Source organism: Podarcis vaucheri (genome assembly GCF_965113315.1).
Source record: "Podarcis vaucheri genome assembly, chromosome: 10".
Taxonomy (NCBI): Eukaryota; Metazoa; Chordata; class Lepidosauria; order Squamata; family Lacertidae; genus Podarcis; species Podarcis vaucheri.
This window is the reverse complement of record NC_138748.1, coordinates 9,338,811-9,353,217: the sequence shown is the minus strand read 5'-3', so window position 1 is coordinate 9,353,217 and position 14,407 is coordinate 9,338,811. Positions and strand designations below refer to the sequence as shown.

General features: G+C 41.7%; 1 protein-coding gene and 1 long non-coding RNA gene across 5 annotated transcripts in view; one reads left to right on the top strand and one right to left on the bottom strand.

Annotated features, from left to right (window-relative positions):
- COG5 (component of oligomeric golgi complex 5) overlaps nt 1-14,407 on the top strand; it is a 165,730-nt gene that overhangs the window by 118,934 nt on the left and 32,389 nt on the right. For all 4 annotated transcript variants that reach the window (XM_082239602.1, XM_082239603.1, XM_082239604.1 and 1 more), the window contains exons 13-14: nt 513-674; nt 2,151-2,250. In XM_082239602.1, coding sequence (XP_082095728.1) covers nt 513-674; nt 2,151-2,250 — 262 coding nt within the window. The remainder of the gene's footprint in view (nt 1-512; nt 675-2,150; nt 2,251-14,407) is intronic.
- LOC309541804 overlaps nt 1-14,407 on the bottom strand; it is a 38,057-nt gene that overhangs the window by 12,415 nt on the left and 11,235 nt on the right. The gene's annotated exons all lie outside the window — the stretch shown is intronic.

Sequence of the window (14,407 nt, the reverse complement as noted above, 5' to 3'; positions counted from 1 at the left end):
AGAAGCTGGTATGAGTTCCTCAGTATCATTTGGGGTCAGGGACTCAAATTTGCCTCTTATACTAAAAGCAGAACAATATAATGTGTATGGCATATGTAACTACAGCAAACTTTATTTTAAGTTAGGAAATGTTCCGTTTTTAACATTGAATGTCTCAAAGAAAGACCTTGATTTAGAAAAATTGCTTGCTAATTGAACATTTCATGCATTTCGAAGGAGAAGATTAATTCCTAGAGCTACACACAACTCTGCCAATTAACGCTTTAGTAAGTGTAGCTGCTCCTAAAGTCGGGATACTTGCTTTATAGGCTTTTGCATACTTTCCCACTAGAAATTACTCTAAAGCATCTGCATGCCTTCAGAATAATTTGAGTAAGAGCTGAGAAAATAGGGATGGTGTTTCTTTAAGGTAGACTTTAGTCCAACCCCAAATTGGTTGCTTTTTTGTTGTTGTTGCTTTGTTTGAAAAAAGGAAATATATTTTATCTTAACCCGTTTTCCCCACTACTCAGTCCAGAAATAGCCCTGAAAGACTCTTTGCAACTTTATGAAGCTGCCTACTTGTCAAAGTCATTATCGCGGCTCTTTGACCCCATCAACCTCGTCTTTCCCCCTGGAGGTCGCAACCCTCCTTCAGCTGACGAGCTTGACAGCATCATTAAAACCATTGCAAGGTAAAGTGTTGGTAATAAATTTTGGGATGTAACATGCAGCGTGATTTTCCTCTCTCCCTAAATTATAGTTTAGGAAATGGAAGCTCGTTACTGCTAAATGATTGATTCCTCATTAATTATCCAAGCAATTAGCATTGAAGTTAAATCAGAGCTTATCTCATGCATTTTTATTGTGCAAACTGGAGAAACCCAGATAGTTCTGTTGGACCTCTTTCTGTGTTTGCACACGTTACATTCTACTTCCTGGAGATGTTGTTCTGGACATTTCTGCTGCTGTTCTGAATTTGAAGGTAGTTTAAAAAGAAAAGGTGTCTAAGCCCTAGTTGGCCTGGGAGTGAACATAAAAGTTCCAGCCACATTGTAGAGCCCAGCCCTACATTGTATGTTTCACCATGTGTTACTGTGTGAAAGTAATTGTGAGGTGATGGTTGAGGGAGAGGTCTGGAGAAAAATGTCTTTGGAAGAATTAAAAATTTTCATAATAGGAACATTATCCCTCCCTTCAGGATATGCCACATTGTTCCAAGGGAGATGAAAGTATAGACATAATCATGTTCTAAGAAGTGTCTAGAATATCCTTACTCAATCTCATGCCCTCCATATGTTTTGGACTGCGAGACTCATCAGCCCCAGACAGCATGTCCAGTGGTCAAGGATAATGGGAATTGTAGTTCAATAACACCTGGATAGGGCACTAGGTTGGGAAAGGCTGATCTAGAGTGGCACAGAGCTTTGAACTTATGGCATAAAATTTTAAAGAGCTATGTGGATGGGAAGACCAAAAAGCAGAACAGAAGAATTATTTGACCCCTGCGTCTCTATATCATCACCTCTCTTTGGTCACATGGGTGGCTGTGCTGCAATTTTGAACATGAAGTGCTGGTCAAACTGTTTTGAAAGCATGAAGCTGTTCTTTAAAAAAAAAAAAAGAATATTTCCTTTCATAGATTGAATTTAGACCTGATGAAGAAGGGTATCCATATTTGCTCTTGCGACCTATAGAATGCTAACCTAGATGCATTGGTGGTATTGCATTATGATCTGTGGAGAACGTTGTATGAAAGATACCTTAGGGCGAGTTCTCCTGTACACGAGAAACAAATCTGTGATCAAATTTTACTGCCCATTCACCAAGTTTGGAAAGATCCTTCCAGAACTCTTCACATTTTGTGTTTTAGCCAACCTGAATGTTTTGGTGTCACCAGCAAATCTGGCTGCCTGACTGCTCACCCCTAACTCTAGATCATTTATGAACAAATTTTAAAGCACAGTTTATTTGTGAACAAGTAAAAAAGTACAAAAGAAAGTCACTATGTGAATGGTGCATAACCTCATTCAGAATTAGATGAATTAAATTCATTATCCTAACATAGTGTGTGTAGAAGATGTTATTCCCCTTTGTTTGGTGTCTAAAATAGAAAGAAAACAGTTGAAGAATTGTGATTAAACAGTCATTTTTTTGCCTTTTGTTTCTAGTGAGCTGAATGTGGCTGCTGTAGATCCAAATCTCACCTTGGCGGTATCAAAAAATGTGGCAAAGACCATACAGCTCTTTAGTGTGAAGTCTGAACAGCTTGTAAGTAATTCTCAGTTGTGAAATCGTTTTAGGTTTAAAAATGTGTTTCCTTCTGTCATCAGTGCTCCTCAAAAACAGCAGTGCAGTTTGAACAACTGAAATGTTTAAATACTTCCAGTTACGCATTTTCAGATTTTGTGGATCAGAATTACTCGGGGCACAGTCTTATTCCCAGGATTGAGTGGTGGATTTCCTTCTCCACATACAGAAAGGGAGGTTTGCGGACAGAGAAGGTCTCCTCTCACAAGCTTCTCTGTTGCAGGCATGGAAAACTCTCCCCACCCAAAATGGTGGATCATGAAAGATTTTGCTAAAAAGAGTGGGGTGGCGTTAAGTAAAATTGTAATGCCTCTCACCAGTCCTGCAGATGTAGTGATAATGGAGGCTGTGACTCAGAACACAGAGACCTGCAACTGCATTTTGTAGGAGAGCTGCGGAAGCTGTGCTCCTCCCGATGTTGTTGAACTCCAACTTCCATCACCCCCGGTCAGCATGGTCAGGGATGATGGGACTTGTAATCCAAATAGTATTATGAGCCTGGCTAGCTCAGTTGGTTAGAGCATGGTGCTGGAAACACCAAGGTTGCAAGTTCGACCCCTGCAACTTGGACTAGGCTGGACTAAATCAGGGGTCGGCAACCTAAGGCTCATGAGCCACAAGCAGCCCATGGGGATCATTTAACTGGTCCCCAAGCTGCCCCCAAACCGAGCTGCCTGCTCGGCAAATCCTTGCTAAACCAGCGCGGCACGAAGACTTGCTTCTGTGGTGCCGGAAATCGTGTCTGCGCAGGCGCCGGAAATTGCGGGCGCGCATAATCCAGCCCACAGAGGGATCTCCGCTGGAGTAAACCAGCCCAGGCGAGGTAAACCTTGCCAACCCCTGGACTAGATGATCCACAGGGTCCCTTCCAACTCTACAATTTGATGATTCTATGATTTGGAGGATGCCATGTTGGCGAACAGTGTTTTAAACCTGAAAAATTAGAATAGTACAAAACTAGTTTCCTGCAAATAAACAAACGGCCTTCAGTTTCTGTAATACAAAATATTTCTAAGGACAAGCCAAGACGATTTTGCCAGCGAAGTGTCAAAGCAGGCATGGCAGCCATAAATGCTAAGAAGGCCTCAGGGCCCGTGGAGTTTCGTATTGCATGTGTCATTCAGTCTTCAGAGTCATGTTGAGGGTGATTCAGAAAGAAGCGTGCTTTCAAAAGAGGCAAGTGGTTTCAGAATAAAAACAAATTGTAAAAAAAACACTGGCAGGAATGTGGGGCTGCTGCTGCTGCTTTTGTTTCACATCAGTTGTTCTGAAGGCCCTGTTCTTCAGGGCTAGCTTTGATGAAGTATGAAGCCTTCAAAGCTGTTGTGAGTCTAAGCTACCAAACCCCCATCACTGAAAGATGACTTTGAGGGATTTGGGGTGGGAAATCCTGATAACTTTGGTAGGGAAAACACCATACACTTTAAACTCATCTTCAGACTAGGAACACTAACACATCTATCCCAGGGGTCAGCAAACTTTTACAGCAGGGGACCGGTCCACTGTCCCTCAGACCATGTGGGGGGCCCGGACTATATATATATTTTTGTGGGGGGTGGGGGTGAACAAATTCCTATGCCCCACAAATATTCCAGAGATGCATTTTAAATAAAAGGACACATTCTACTCATGTAAAAACACGCTGATTCCCGGACTGTCCGTGGGCCGGATTTAGAAGGCAATTGGGCCGGATCCGGCCCCGGGGCCTTAGTTTGCCTACCCATGATCTATCCCGTGTTCTACAATGTTCCAATGTGCCACTGGGAGGGAATTAACGCCTATAACAATCAGTGCTAGTGTAACATGACTCCCCCATCCATCAGTTCTCTCCCAATATGCACCCTGCACCCCCTCCGCATCTGCTCTAGACATTGGACAAAAACCTGGAATATACAGTCGGACCTTGGTTGTCGAATGGAATCCGTTCGACTTCCGAAAACGTTCGACAACCAAGGCATGGCTTCCAATTGGCTGTAGGAGCTTCCTGCACTCAGTCGGAAGCTGCATCGGGCGTTCAGCTTCCAAAGAACGTTCGCAAACTGGAACACTCACTTTGCAGTGTTCAGGAGCCAAAACGTTCAAGTCGCAAGGCGTTCGGGATCCAAGGTACGACTGTATGGTGGGGGGATGGTGCAGAGAGGGAGAGAACATTCTGTTGTGTGTGGAGAAATCCTTGAGCTGATGGGACGTTTCTTAGTGCTGCATTGAATGCAACCTTCCGTTTTGCTTTGTGTTAGTGATATTTTTGCAGGATGTGACAGTAACAGCCTTCGAAATTCAGGAAACTGGGCTTGTACAGGGGACACATATGTAGAAGTGCCTCTGGTTGCGTGAAAAAAATGCTTGTGCATTCCCCCATCCTTCCTGGTTGTACTACACAGTCACTGACAAGCCAGTTCCTCTATCTGCTATGCTTTTATTTTTTAAATGTACAGAGACCCAAAGCAGTAAAAAATTCTAAACAAACGCAGAAAGCGAAAAGCCTGACTTCGTCGGAACAGAGCAGGTGCATCCAAACTAGCAGAGTTTTCATAGCACCTCGAGCATTACCTGCTAAAATCTGAATCCTACCCCTGAAGTTGAACGGGTTCTGTTGTGGTAGAAGGGTTTGCGGTTTTGCACGATTGCCATGTTTTCCTGTGCGTGTTGCGGCACTCAGAGCAAATCCCCACCATGCCACGAAGCTTAGGCCACTTGTTACGATATGATGCAATAATCTTTATTGTCATTGTCCCATACAGAACAACGAAAATGAAAAAAATCTACATCAGACATTCAAAAACCAACAAGCCTGCTGTCCCAGCCTGGTTAGCCCCCTAAAAACTCTGATATCCCATAATTAAATACAATATACTCCCTAACCTAACCTAACCTGGTGATTTAGAAGCATGCCATGTAAACCACACTGAGTCCATTGGAGGAAAAGTAGGATAAAATGCAATCAAATTAATCAACCGCTAGTGATTGGTTTTTGAAGAAGTTTCTCGCTGGAACACCCTGAACACTGTGACTTTGTCAGCAGGCAGAGAGTGGCAGAGACAGAGGGAGCGAGATGAGAGAAATAGATATGGGAAAGAGTTAAGGATAAAAGGTCAGTTATGTTAAGATAGGATAGGAGCCTTCTGCATTAAATGGCTCCTTGTTCTGGCTGCTTTCCCCCCTTAAGTCTGTATATGTTTGCATTTTGCTTCTCAGTGTTCTGGTCTGAGCGTATTCTCAGGTTTATGTATCTAACCCCGCATGTCTGGTGGGTCGATGTACCTGCGTAAGAATATACAGGGAGAATCTGTAAATGGTGTCAGGAGATATTTTAATAGAAGTCTGGATTCAGTGGAGCAGCTGAGGAACTGACCCTAGTGAACATTTGGGGACCTAGGACCTCTTAACTATTTCAATGTGATAACCTATAGAAAAAGGCAACATGGATTTTTCATCCCTGTAGGGTTAGAATGGTAGAAATTCATAGCAGCTCATTCTCAAAAATGGAGGGATGCATTTTCTTAACCTTTCCTTCTCCTCAACCCATTTTATTGGTGCTGTGATCTCAGTGGAGGCTTAAGGAAATAATGTGGCTTAAGGAAATAATAGTGGCTGTAAAAGCTGTAAGAGTTTGCGTTCAACAGGTAGATGTGCTTCATTATGGAGCCTCCAGTAGGTTTCTTCTTACAGGTCTGTAGAAAACCGTCTTGCCTTTTCCAAGGGTGTGGAAAGCAAGGAAATTCTTATTTAAAGCACAGTCAGTGAGAACACAAATAATGCGAAGAAAATATCTAGGAAGCAAGGTGCTAATATGTCACCATCATCAATCAAGTTGGTGTGCCTAATCTGATTTTCAAGATTAGCCTGAGCTAATTGCTTCAAAGTCAAGTTGTAGCCCGGAGGAAATAATGTTTGTTGTAAATTACCATATATTATTTTTTGCCTTCCAGCCTGCTTTGATAACACACACACACACACACACACACTTTGTCACAAATGAAATCTGTGATAGATTTACACGAGAATTTATAGGTAACAGCAATCCGTCCAGGCTTCTCTTCCCCATGAGCAGTCAGCAAAGTGCCTCAAAGATGCTTATAAGCAAGGCATGGTGTTGACAACCTTCAAAATTTCCCAACAGCTAGTAGTCAGTTGTACAGTCCTTGTACATGTAAGCTCTGTTTGGCAATCACAGCAATTGATAGACCCATCTCCCATAAATATAGCAAATTCTTTGCAAAACAAAACCCTCCCACCATTCTTGATTGTGTATATTGAAATAAACTACCATTTTGAAACACATTCTTTTTTTAAAAAAAAAAAAATTACACTTAGGCAAAATTATCAGAGTTCAATTTCTAGCATTTCCAAGTAGGTCTTGGAAATCCTGTGTAGCTGCTGCCTGTCAGTGTTGACAGAACAAGACTATATGGGCCAATGGCCTGACTCAGCAAATGGCAGCTTTCTATGTTCCTAAACAATGTGCCTCTTTGTGTTATCAGAATGCGCACAAAAGTGCCATTTTTTTGTCTGGGCTATTCATTAGTTGTGTGTACAGAGTGTGCCGGCAACGTAGTAACGAGCACGCAATTGTTCAAATTAAAATATTAATGCTTGCTCTACTTGTTATTTGTGCATCCTAATATATTATTTTCTTTGAGCACAGTCGCTCATTGATCTTCTTTTAATTAAGCCTGTTGCTTACATTCTGAGTGTGCACACTTAATTAAGAACCCGGCCTTTTTTGTCACTGCTTTTACTTAGGATTAATTTCTGACAAACGTATACTATCAACACCATGCGGTCTGCTTGTTGAGCTGTGCTGTAATTCAGCACGGGGAAAGAAATTGGCATGTGAGGATGCCTCTCTAGCCATGGGTTGAAAGCGACTGGGAAATTCTGTATGTGTAGGTCGTGGTTGCCATGACAGAAGGGAGACGATAAAAAGTTTTAGCACCCAAACTATTAGATGCCTCCTGATTTGTAAATTGGCGGCTGTCAGGTAGCTTTATTGGGAGGTGCTGCCAATAGAAACATGGCTGATGGTGTCCTTTCCAAAGCCCCTACTGATTTGACTCATTTCCTACTTACCGTATTTTTTGCTCTATAAGACTCACTTTTTCCCTCCTAAAAAGTAAGGGGAAATGTGTGTGCATCTTATGGAGCGAATGCAGGCTGTGCGGCTATCCCAGAAGCCAGAACAGCAAGAGGGATCGCTGCTTTCACTGTGCAGTGATCCCCCTTGCTGTTCTGGCTTCTGAGATTCAGAATATATTTTTTCTTGTTTTCCTCCTCCAAAAACTAGGTGCGTCTTGTGGTCTGGTGCATCTTATAGAGCGAAAAATACGGTACATCATGGAGTCGCTGAGTTGGGCTCTGGCTCCACCCTGATGACAAAGCAGGAGGGGGGGAACGATTCAGGAAATGGGCGGCTCCCAATCAGTTTTCTTGCTCTTGGCTCTCGCTTTCCTTCTCTTTCGGACTTTAAATTTGTTTTTCCTCTTCTCATTTCTGGCCGTATTCTCCTGCTTCTGTCATATTCTTCTGTTTCCCCCTTCATCTGAAGCCTCACCCTTGGAGTGGCAGCCTTCAGTCACCCTTCCTGCCTTTCCACCTACCTACCTACCTTTCTTCTAAAACTAAAACAAACAAAAAACCCTCTTTCTTCTTTGTTGCCCAATAGTGCAACAAAGTGGAAGGTATTGCATTTGGTCTACCTGCGGCCTCCCCCTGCTCAAGCCCTGCCAGAGACTACAATCTCACATACGTTTCCGAGCACAATTCAAAGTGTTGGTGTTGACCTTTAAAGCCCTAAACGGCCTCAGATCAGTATACCTGAAGGAGCGTCTCCACCCCCATTGTTCAGCCCGGACACTGAGGTCCAGCGCCGAGGGCCTTCTGGCGGTTTCCTCATTACAAGAAGCTAAGCTACAGGGAACCAGGCAGAGGGCCTTCTCGGTAGTGGCACCCACCCTGTGGAACACCCTCCCATCAGATGACTACCTAACATTTAGAAGACATCTGGGAAATTTTTAATGTGTCACATTTTAATGTATTTTTCATCTTTGGAAGCCGCCCAGAGTGGCTGGGGAAACCCAGCCAGATGGGTGGGATATAAATAATAAATAATAATAATAATAACAATAATAATAATACGCCAATACTTGGGTCCTTACACCCAGACAGAGCTTGTAGGCCACACCCAGATGGCCTCACCAAAACATGTCCCTCTTTGTCCACCGTGTCCTTCCCTGGCACATGGATATTCACCCTCCATCACCACCACATCTAGCTTCTCATGAATTTGATGGTGTCTTTGGGCCGGTAGGCATCTGAAGCCTCTGGTAGCCGACAAGGCCAAACAGAAGGCAAGATGGCAGGATGGCTACTGGACTTTGCCCCAAGATGGTCTCATGTTGCCAATGCTCTTGCCATCTGTGCGGGCTCACACTGCTTCTGGATTTTCGAGAGCATCCACCACGTGGGTCAAGGATCTCCTGAGCGCACCCCACAGCAGGGCCCAAATCAGGCCCACAAAGCACTTCTTAAACTTTCCAGAGCAGCCGTGTTTGTAGCAGATGCCACCCAGATTGCACTGGGCTCCCTGGCAGTGGGAGTGCTTCCGTGGCAAAATCTCCCTCCTGATGGAAAGCATTAATCAGGAAAATGGTTACATAACATGGCAAAAATGGCAAACAAGCATACAGTGATTTCTTAGATGTTAGAGTCAGAATGGACAAAGTAATCCAATTTCTCTTTGTCAATGAAGGATTGTTCCCCAAATGACTACCCTTAAAAAAAGAGAAAGAAATAATTTCTCCTTCATTTTGAGTTATGTCTGCAGTTAGCTTGCAGTATGTGAGTGGTATTATAAGTACTGTATGTTCTTTTACTTTGATGCTATTTCTGTTAAGCTTCCCATGTGGGTGGATTGAGATACACTAACATGCCCACCTGCTGCACATAGATAAAAAATGTGTTGTGCTGGGAACACGAAAATTCAGATGTCTAGAAATGAGGAACGCTTTCCTTAGAGTCGAAGAAACCCTTCCCCAATTTCCCTAAGGATACAAAAATAAACAAAAATAATTATTGCCACGTTGCTTTTTAGGTACTCGTTACTCGTGTATTTTCTTTAGCTTCTTTCTATCCTTCTGTAAGAGATAAATATCTGCCCAACATCACAAGTGAGCAAAAATCACACCAAAAAACCAGAATATTTTGAAGAATATATGAATATTTTTTTTCTATAAGCTTTTGTGAACATTTCCCAAGAAAACAGGGAGAACATGGCTATTGAATTACTGTCGTGTCTGCAGTAAAAGGGAAATTCCTTCTGTCAATTAAGTTATTTCTCTCTCTTAAGCTCATTGATGTTTAGCCTCCACAGAGAGTGCTCCACAACAACGCTGTCTTTTTGCCTTGTCTGCATGCTGTTCTAGTTGCCCTTTTTAAAAAAACAGTCAATACTATTTCTCATATATATATATATATATATATCTCTGCTGTGTTCACTTTATATAAGGGGAACATTGCAAAGGGAGGCCAAAAACAGCTTTGGAATTAATGAATCCTGCAGAGGCAGTTAAATGTGAGAGAGAACAGATAACTCACTTGCTCCTCCTCAGATTCACTTTTCCTTCATCTGCATCAGTTGGTGGTGATTTTGCAGGCAACCAGGCCAGATTAGATTTCCAACTCAAAACGATTTGTCGGGTAAAGGCATAACTTTGCTTTGACATGAAACCATGTCCCACTCAATTAAGACCTTCCTAAATAATGAGCTAGGGTGGCGCTGTGGGTTTAACCACAAGGCCTAGGGCTTGCCAATCAGAAGGTCAGCGGTTCAAATCCCCGCGACAGGGTGAGCTCCCGTTGCTCGGTCCCTGCTCCTGCCAACCTAGCAGTTCGAAAGCACGTCAAAGTGCAAGTAGATCAATAGGTACCGCTCCAGCGGGAAGGTAAACGGCGGGAAGGTAAACGGCGTTTCCGTGCGCTGCTCTGGTTCACCAGAAGCGGCTTAGTCATCCTGGCCACATGACCCAGAAGCTGTACGCCGGCTCCCTCGGCCAATAAAGCGAGATGAGCACCGCAACCCCAGAGTTGGTCACGACTGGACCTAACAGTCAGGTGTCCCTTTACCTTTACCTTTAAATAATGAGCTATGAGGTGCAGGGAGCTAATGGAGGAGGGCAGAAATTGCCCAATTTGAGGCAATCCGCCACATTTTCCTGCAGCCCCCTGTGCCCCATCCCGCATTGTTCAAATCGGAATTCCCAACTCTTTTCAGATTTTCACATTCGCAATTTGCTGGGGCTGGCGGTTTTCTTACTGTGTGGTAGTATCGACAGAAAAACTTTTAGGGAGTACCTGATCTCAGAGGAGCCCATCGCAAGAAATATGCATCCTAGTTGCTAGGAAGGAAGGAAGGTCAAACTGCAGAGATTCCAAGAACAGAGAAATTACCGTAAAATGAAGCAGTCAAAGTACAGTAAACAGGAGGTGGAAACTGCCAGCTCTTTAGGACATCAGGGATTCCTATTACTTGGTGTCCAGCAACTCACTTGTCAGCCATAGCTCTGATTTCACTCATTGGCTAAAAGCACTGAAAGGTGGAAGCAGGCAGGCTGGTTCATCTCACAGAAATGGCTTAGAATGATGCCTGCACATTTTGTTTCATAACTTTATTTCTAGGAGAACTAGAGACTTGCTCTTTTCTTCTTTCACTTAAAGTTCAGATTTAGGGGCCCTTCCTGACTACGGGCTGGATATATTGGTATCTCGTGTACCCACTTGTCTGAAACCATGTCTGGAGCTGCCCTCAGTGTGTTCATTAGGAAAACTATTCTCTTGGTTCAATGTACTTCAGTTTCCCTTAGTCCTACACCTGGATTAATAATTTCAGGAGTACTTGTTTCAAGTGCCATCCATGACTTATTTGGGATGGACCTCTATCTGGTATAATTTTGTTGCAATTATGGCATGTTATTTTATGGCGCAGGAAAGAACGCTGGAAGAATTGCTTTTGTCTCCCAAGTTTCAGCTTTTTATTTTATAAGGAAATTACAGCCTGGATTTTTCGTGGTGAATTAGACAGAAATAATGTCTAAATTAGGAAACATCACATATAGGATACATTACTAAGAGTTTTCTTTATTATTTGGTTTTGTTTTTTTAAAAAATGAAAGTGCTACATTAAGCTATATGCAGATCAAAGATGAATCATTATGCAGGTTGTATTTTGGCCGTGGGATTTGTCTGACAGCTCGAGGAAAATGAATCTAATCCTCTTGTCTAATTGCTCAATGTTGCAAGTTGCTAGAAAGAATAAAATTGAGCAAGCTTGCAAACTGCAAAAAAATTAAAATAAAATAAAAATCCCTGAAGTGACATTTTCAGAAAATATTTAGATAAGCATAAGGGCAGCAACTGAGCCACAAGTCAGTGCCACCAACTCATTAGTCCTTTTCTTTGGGTGACACATCTGTCATTGTCCATATCATATACTGTATTTAATTTGAAGACCTGGCATACTTAAGATGGCAAAATATGCCGTTATGCAGACTGAGAGGTATCCCTTATCAAAATAGGATCTGTGTATGCTCTCAGGACATTGACTGCATGAGGCATATTTTATTGCATTGTGAACAATATGACCAAGCTAGGGAACTATTGATTAAACCACTATTGGCAAATCGGCCAGTTTAATCTACTATACCAAATACCTTCTAGACGACAAGTCCAATGATATCACAGTGGCCGTGGCAAAGTTTCTTTCAGTTGTCATACAAATTAAAGATCAACATACCCATGACTAAACAAATAACACTTCGGTCTCCCTTCCCTGGGGGGTTGTCTGTATTAATCTGTATTTTATTCTGAATCCATGTTATGGGTCGTTGGACCACAATAAAGATTATTATTAACATGCCATTATGAGTGGTAAACAATTGTAGTGTGAATTGGAGTTCTGTATTTGACACATTAAAATGAATCCATAATACTATTTACTCCTCTGGCAACCTGCACAGAATTTTGCTTAATTGGTTGCCATCAATTTGATTTTAATTAATTTTTATAATGAAATATTTTTAGATCATGTGACTATTTGATTGTTTGATTATTTGATTGTTGTTAGCCGCCCTGAGCCCGGCTTCAGCTGGGGAGGGCGGGATATAAATAAAATTTATTATTATTATTATTATTATTATTATTATTATTATTATTATTATGTCATATGAAGGCACATCATTGTGACTTAATCATAGACATAGGAGTGTATGGACTTGAAAAACTGTAAACATTGTGTATTGCCAAAGGCTGATTTTATGAGTTATCAAAATAATTTTCACACAGTCAAGGGCTGTATTTTTTTAACTCCAGAAGGGTCACAACGAAGAACTTTTGGGGAAGCACCATCAGGAGATAAACTGGTCAATTGTTTATTTAAACATATATATATATATATATATATTTGCTTTCGTAGATTTTCACGGGTACAGGAATGCAGGTTTTGGTGTCTTCGGGTGTCTTCCCGTGTAAGAGTCGGGGTGTCTGTGCGACGTTTCGACGAGGTCTCACTCGTCATCTTCAGGCTGGTGCTTTCGGCTTCTTGTTACTGGAACAGAGCAGAATCTGGTGTTTGAGTTCCTATAAATACTGTTGAGGGGTGTGGTGTATAGCCTCCAACGTTCTGGGCAGAGAGGAAGGAAGCAGAGAGGAAGTTCCTAGATTAGTGTGCCTTTTCTTCTTTTGTTCCTTAATTACATATATATATATATATATATATATATATATATATATATATATACACACACACACACACACATACAACCTAATATTCCCTAATATTGTGGTGAGGCAATAGAATAATAATAATTTAACAATTTATTATTTGTACCCCGCCCATCTGGCCGGGCCTCCCCAGCCACTCTGGTCGGCTACAAGGCTTGTTCTGCAAAACCTAAAAGCAGAGTGGGACACATCTTTCAGAAGCCCCACCTTTAAAGGTAGGAACTTCTACTTTCTGCATGGTCTGTTCTGTTCGGAACATCCAAGTCCCTTTAAATACCCCATAAACATCAATGCTGGGTCTCTTGCAGAACAATCTTAATCAGAAGCACAGCTCTTAATTTGGCCGTTGTACCATTTTCAGTTTAAATAAACCTCCAAATTTCAAAGTGATCTGTTGATTCTTAAATTCTACAGCAGTGTCTTATGGCAGATATTCTTAAGACCAGAAAGTCGTGTTTATTTATGTACCTTGTTTTCCGAAATCCTGCACTCAAAGCGGTTTGCATCCGATACAACTATATCAGCAATATCATCACTCTTAACAAGTCCATTACAAAACTTGATTAATTGATCCAGACTTACAGGAAACAGTCAATATGTTCCAGGAATCAGTACAAACTCAAGTTTGTTTTACTAGAAACAGTGCAAAAGCAACACTTCCATAAAATCTATTTTATTTAAATTCACTGTGACTCATTGGCGTTCAGCTCACATGAAAGAAGCCTTTGTTGATCTGCTCTAAGCACTGAGCTAGTATAATATCATTGAAAGGAATGACCTGTGAGATTGAACGCCCCAGGTTAAAATATCACCTCAGCCATTTTCTCCCTATCTCAGGCAGCCTGTCTCAACCTCTCAACTGTAATGTTGAATAATTGCATTAGCCTACTGTATGGGTTTCTTGAACTGTTAATGTGCATGAAATACCCTGAACACTTCAGAAACATGGCATGCACTACTATTATTATGAATAATACGTGTAAATCTTGCTCTTTCCACTTAGAAATGTAAGTCACTGGTGTGTTTTTTAAAACTGTTCCTACTCTTTTAAATGAAAAAAATAAATGGGAAATTTGAATTGATTCATGCCAGTGTAAACCATTCTTTGTAGAACCTTAGAACCAGAACCATGAAACCTTGAAAGGTTCACGATCAAGATTTACAGTTCCCCGAAATGTGAGATTACGGTTGGGTAGACACAAAACTCTCTGAGGATGCCTATGAAATTGAGTCTCTATTTGAAGATTTCACTTGGCTTAATTAACGACATGGGGCTCTTACTCTGCTGCGCATGTCTCAGACATTTAGCATCTGACACATTCAAGGATGAGTTTCTCTCATATAT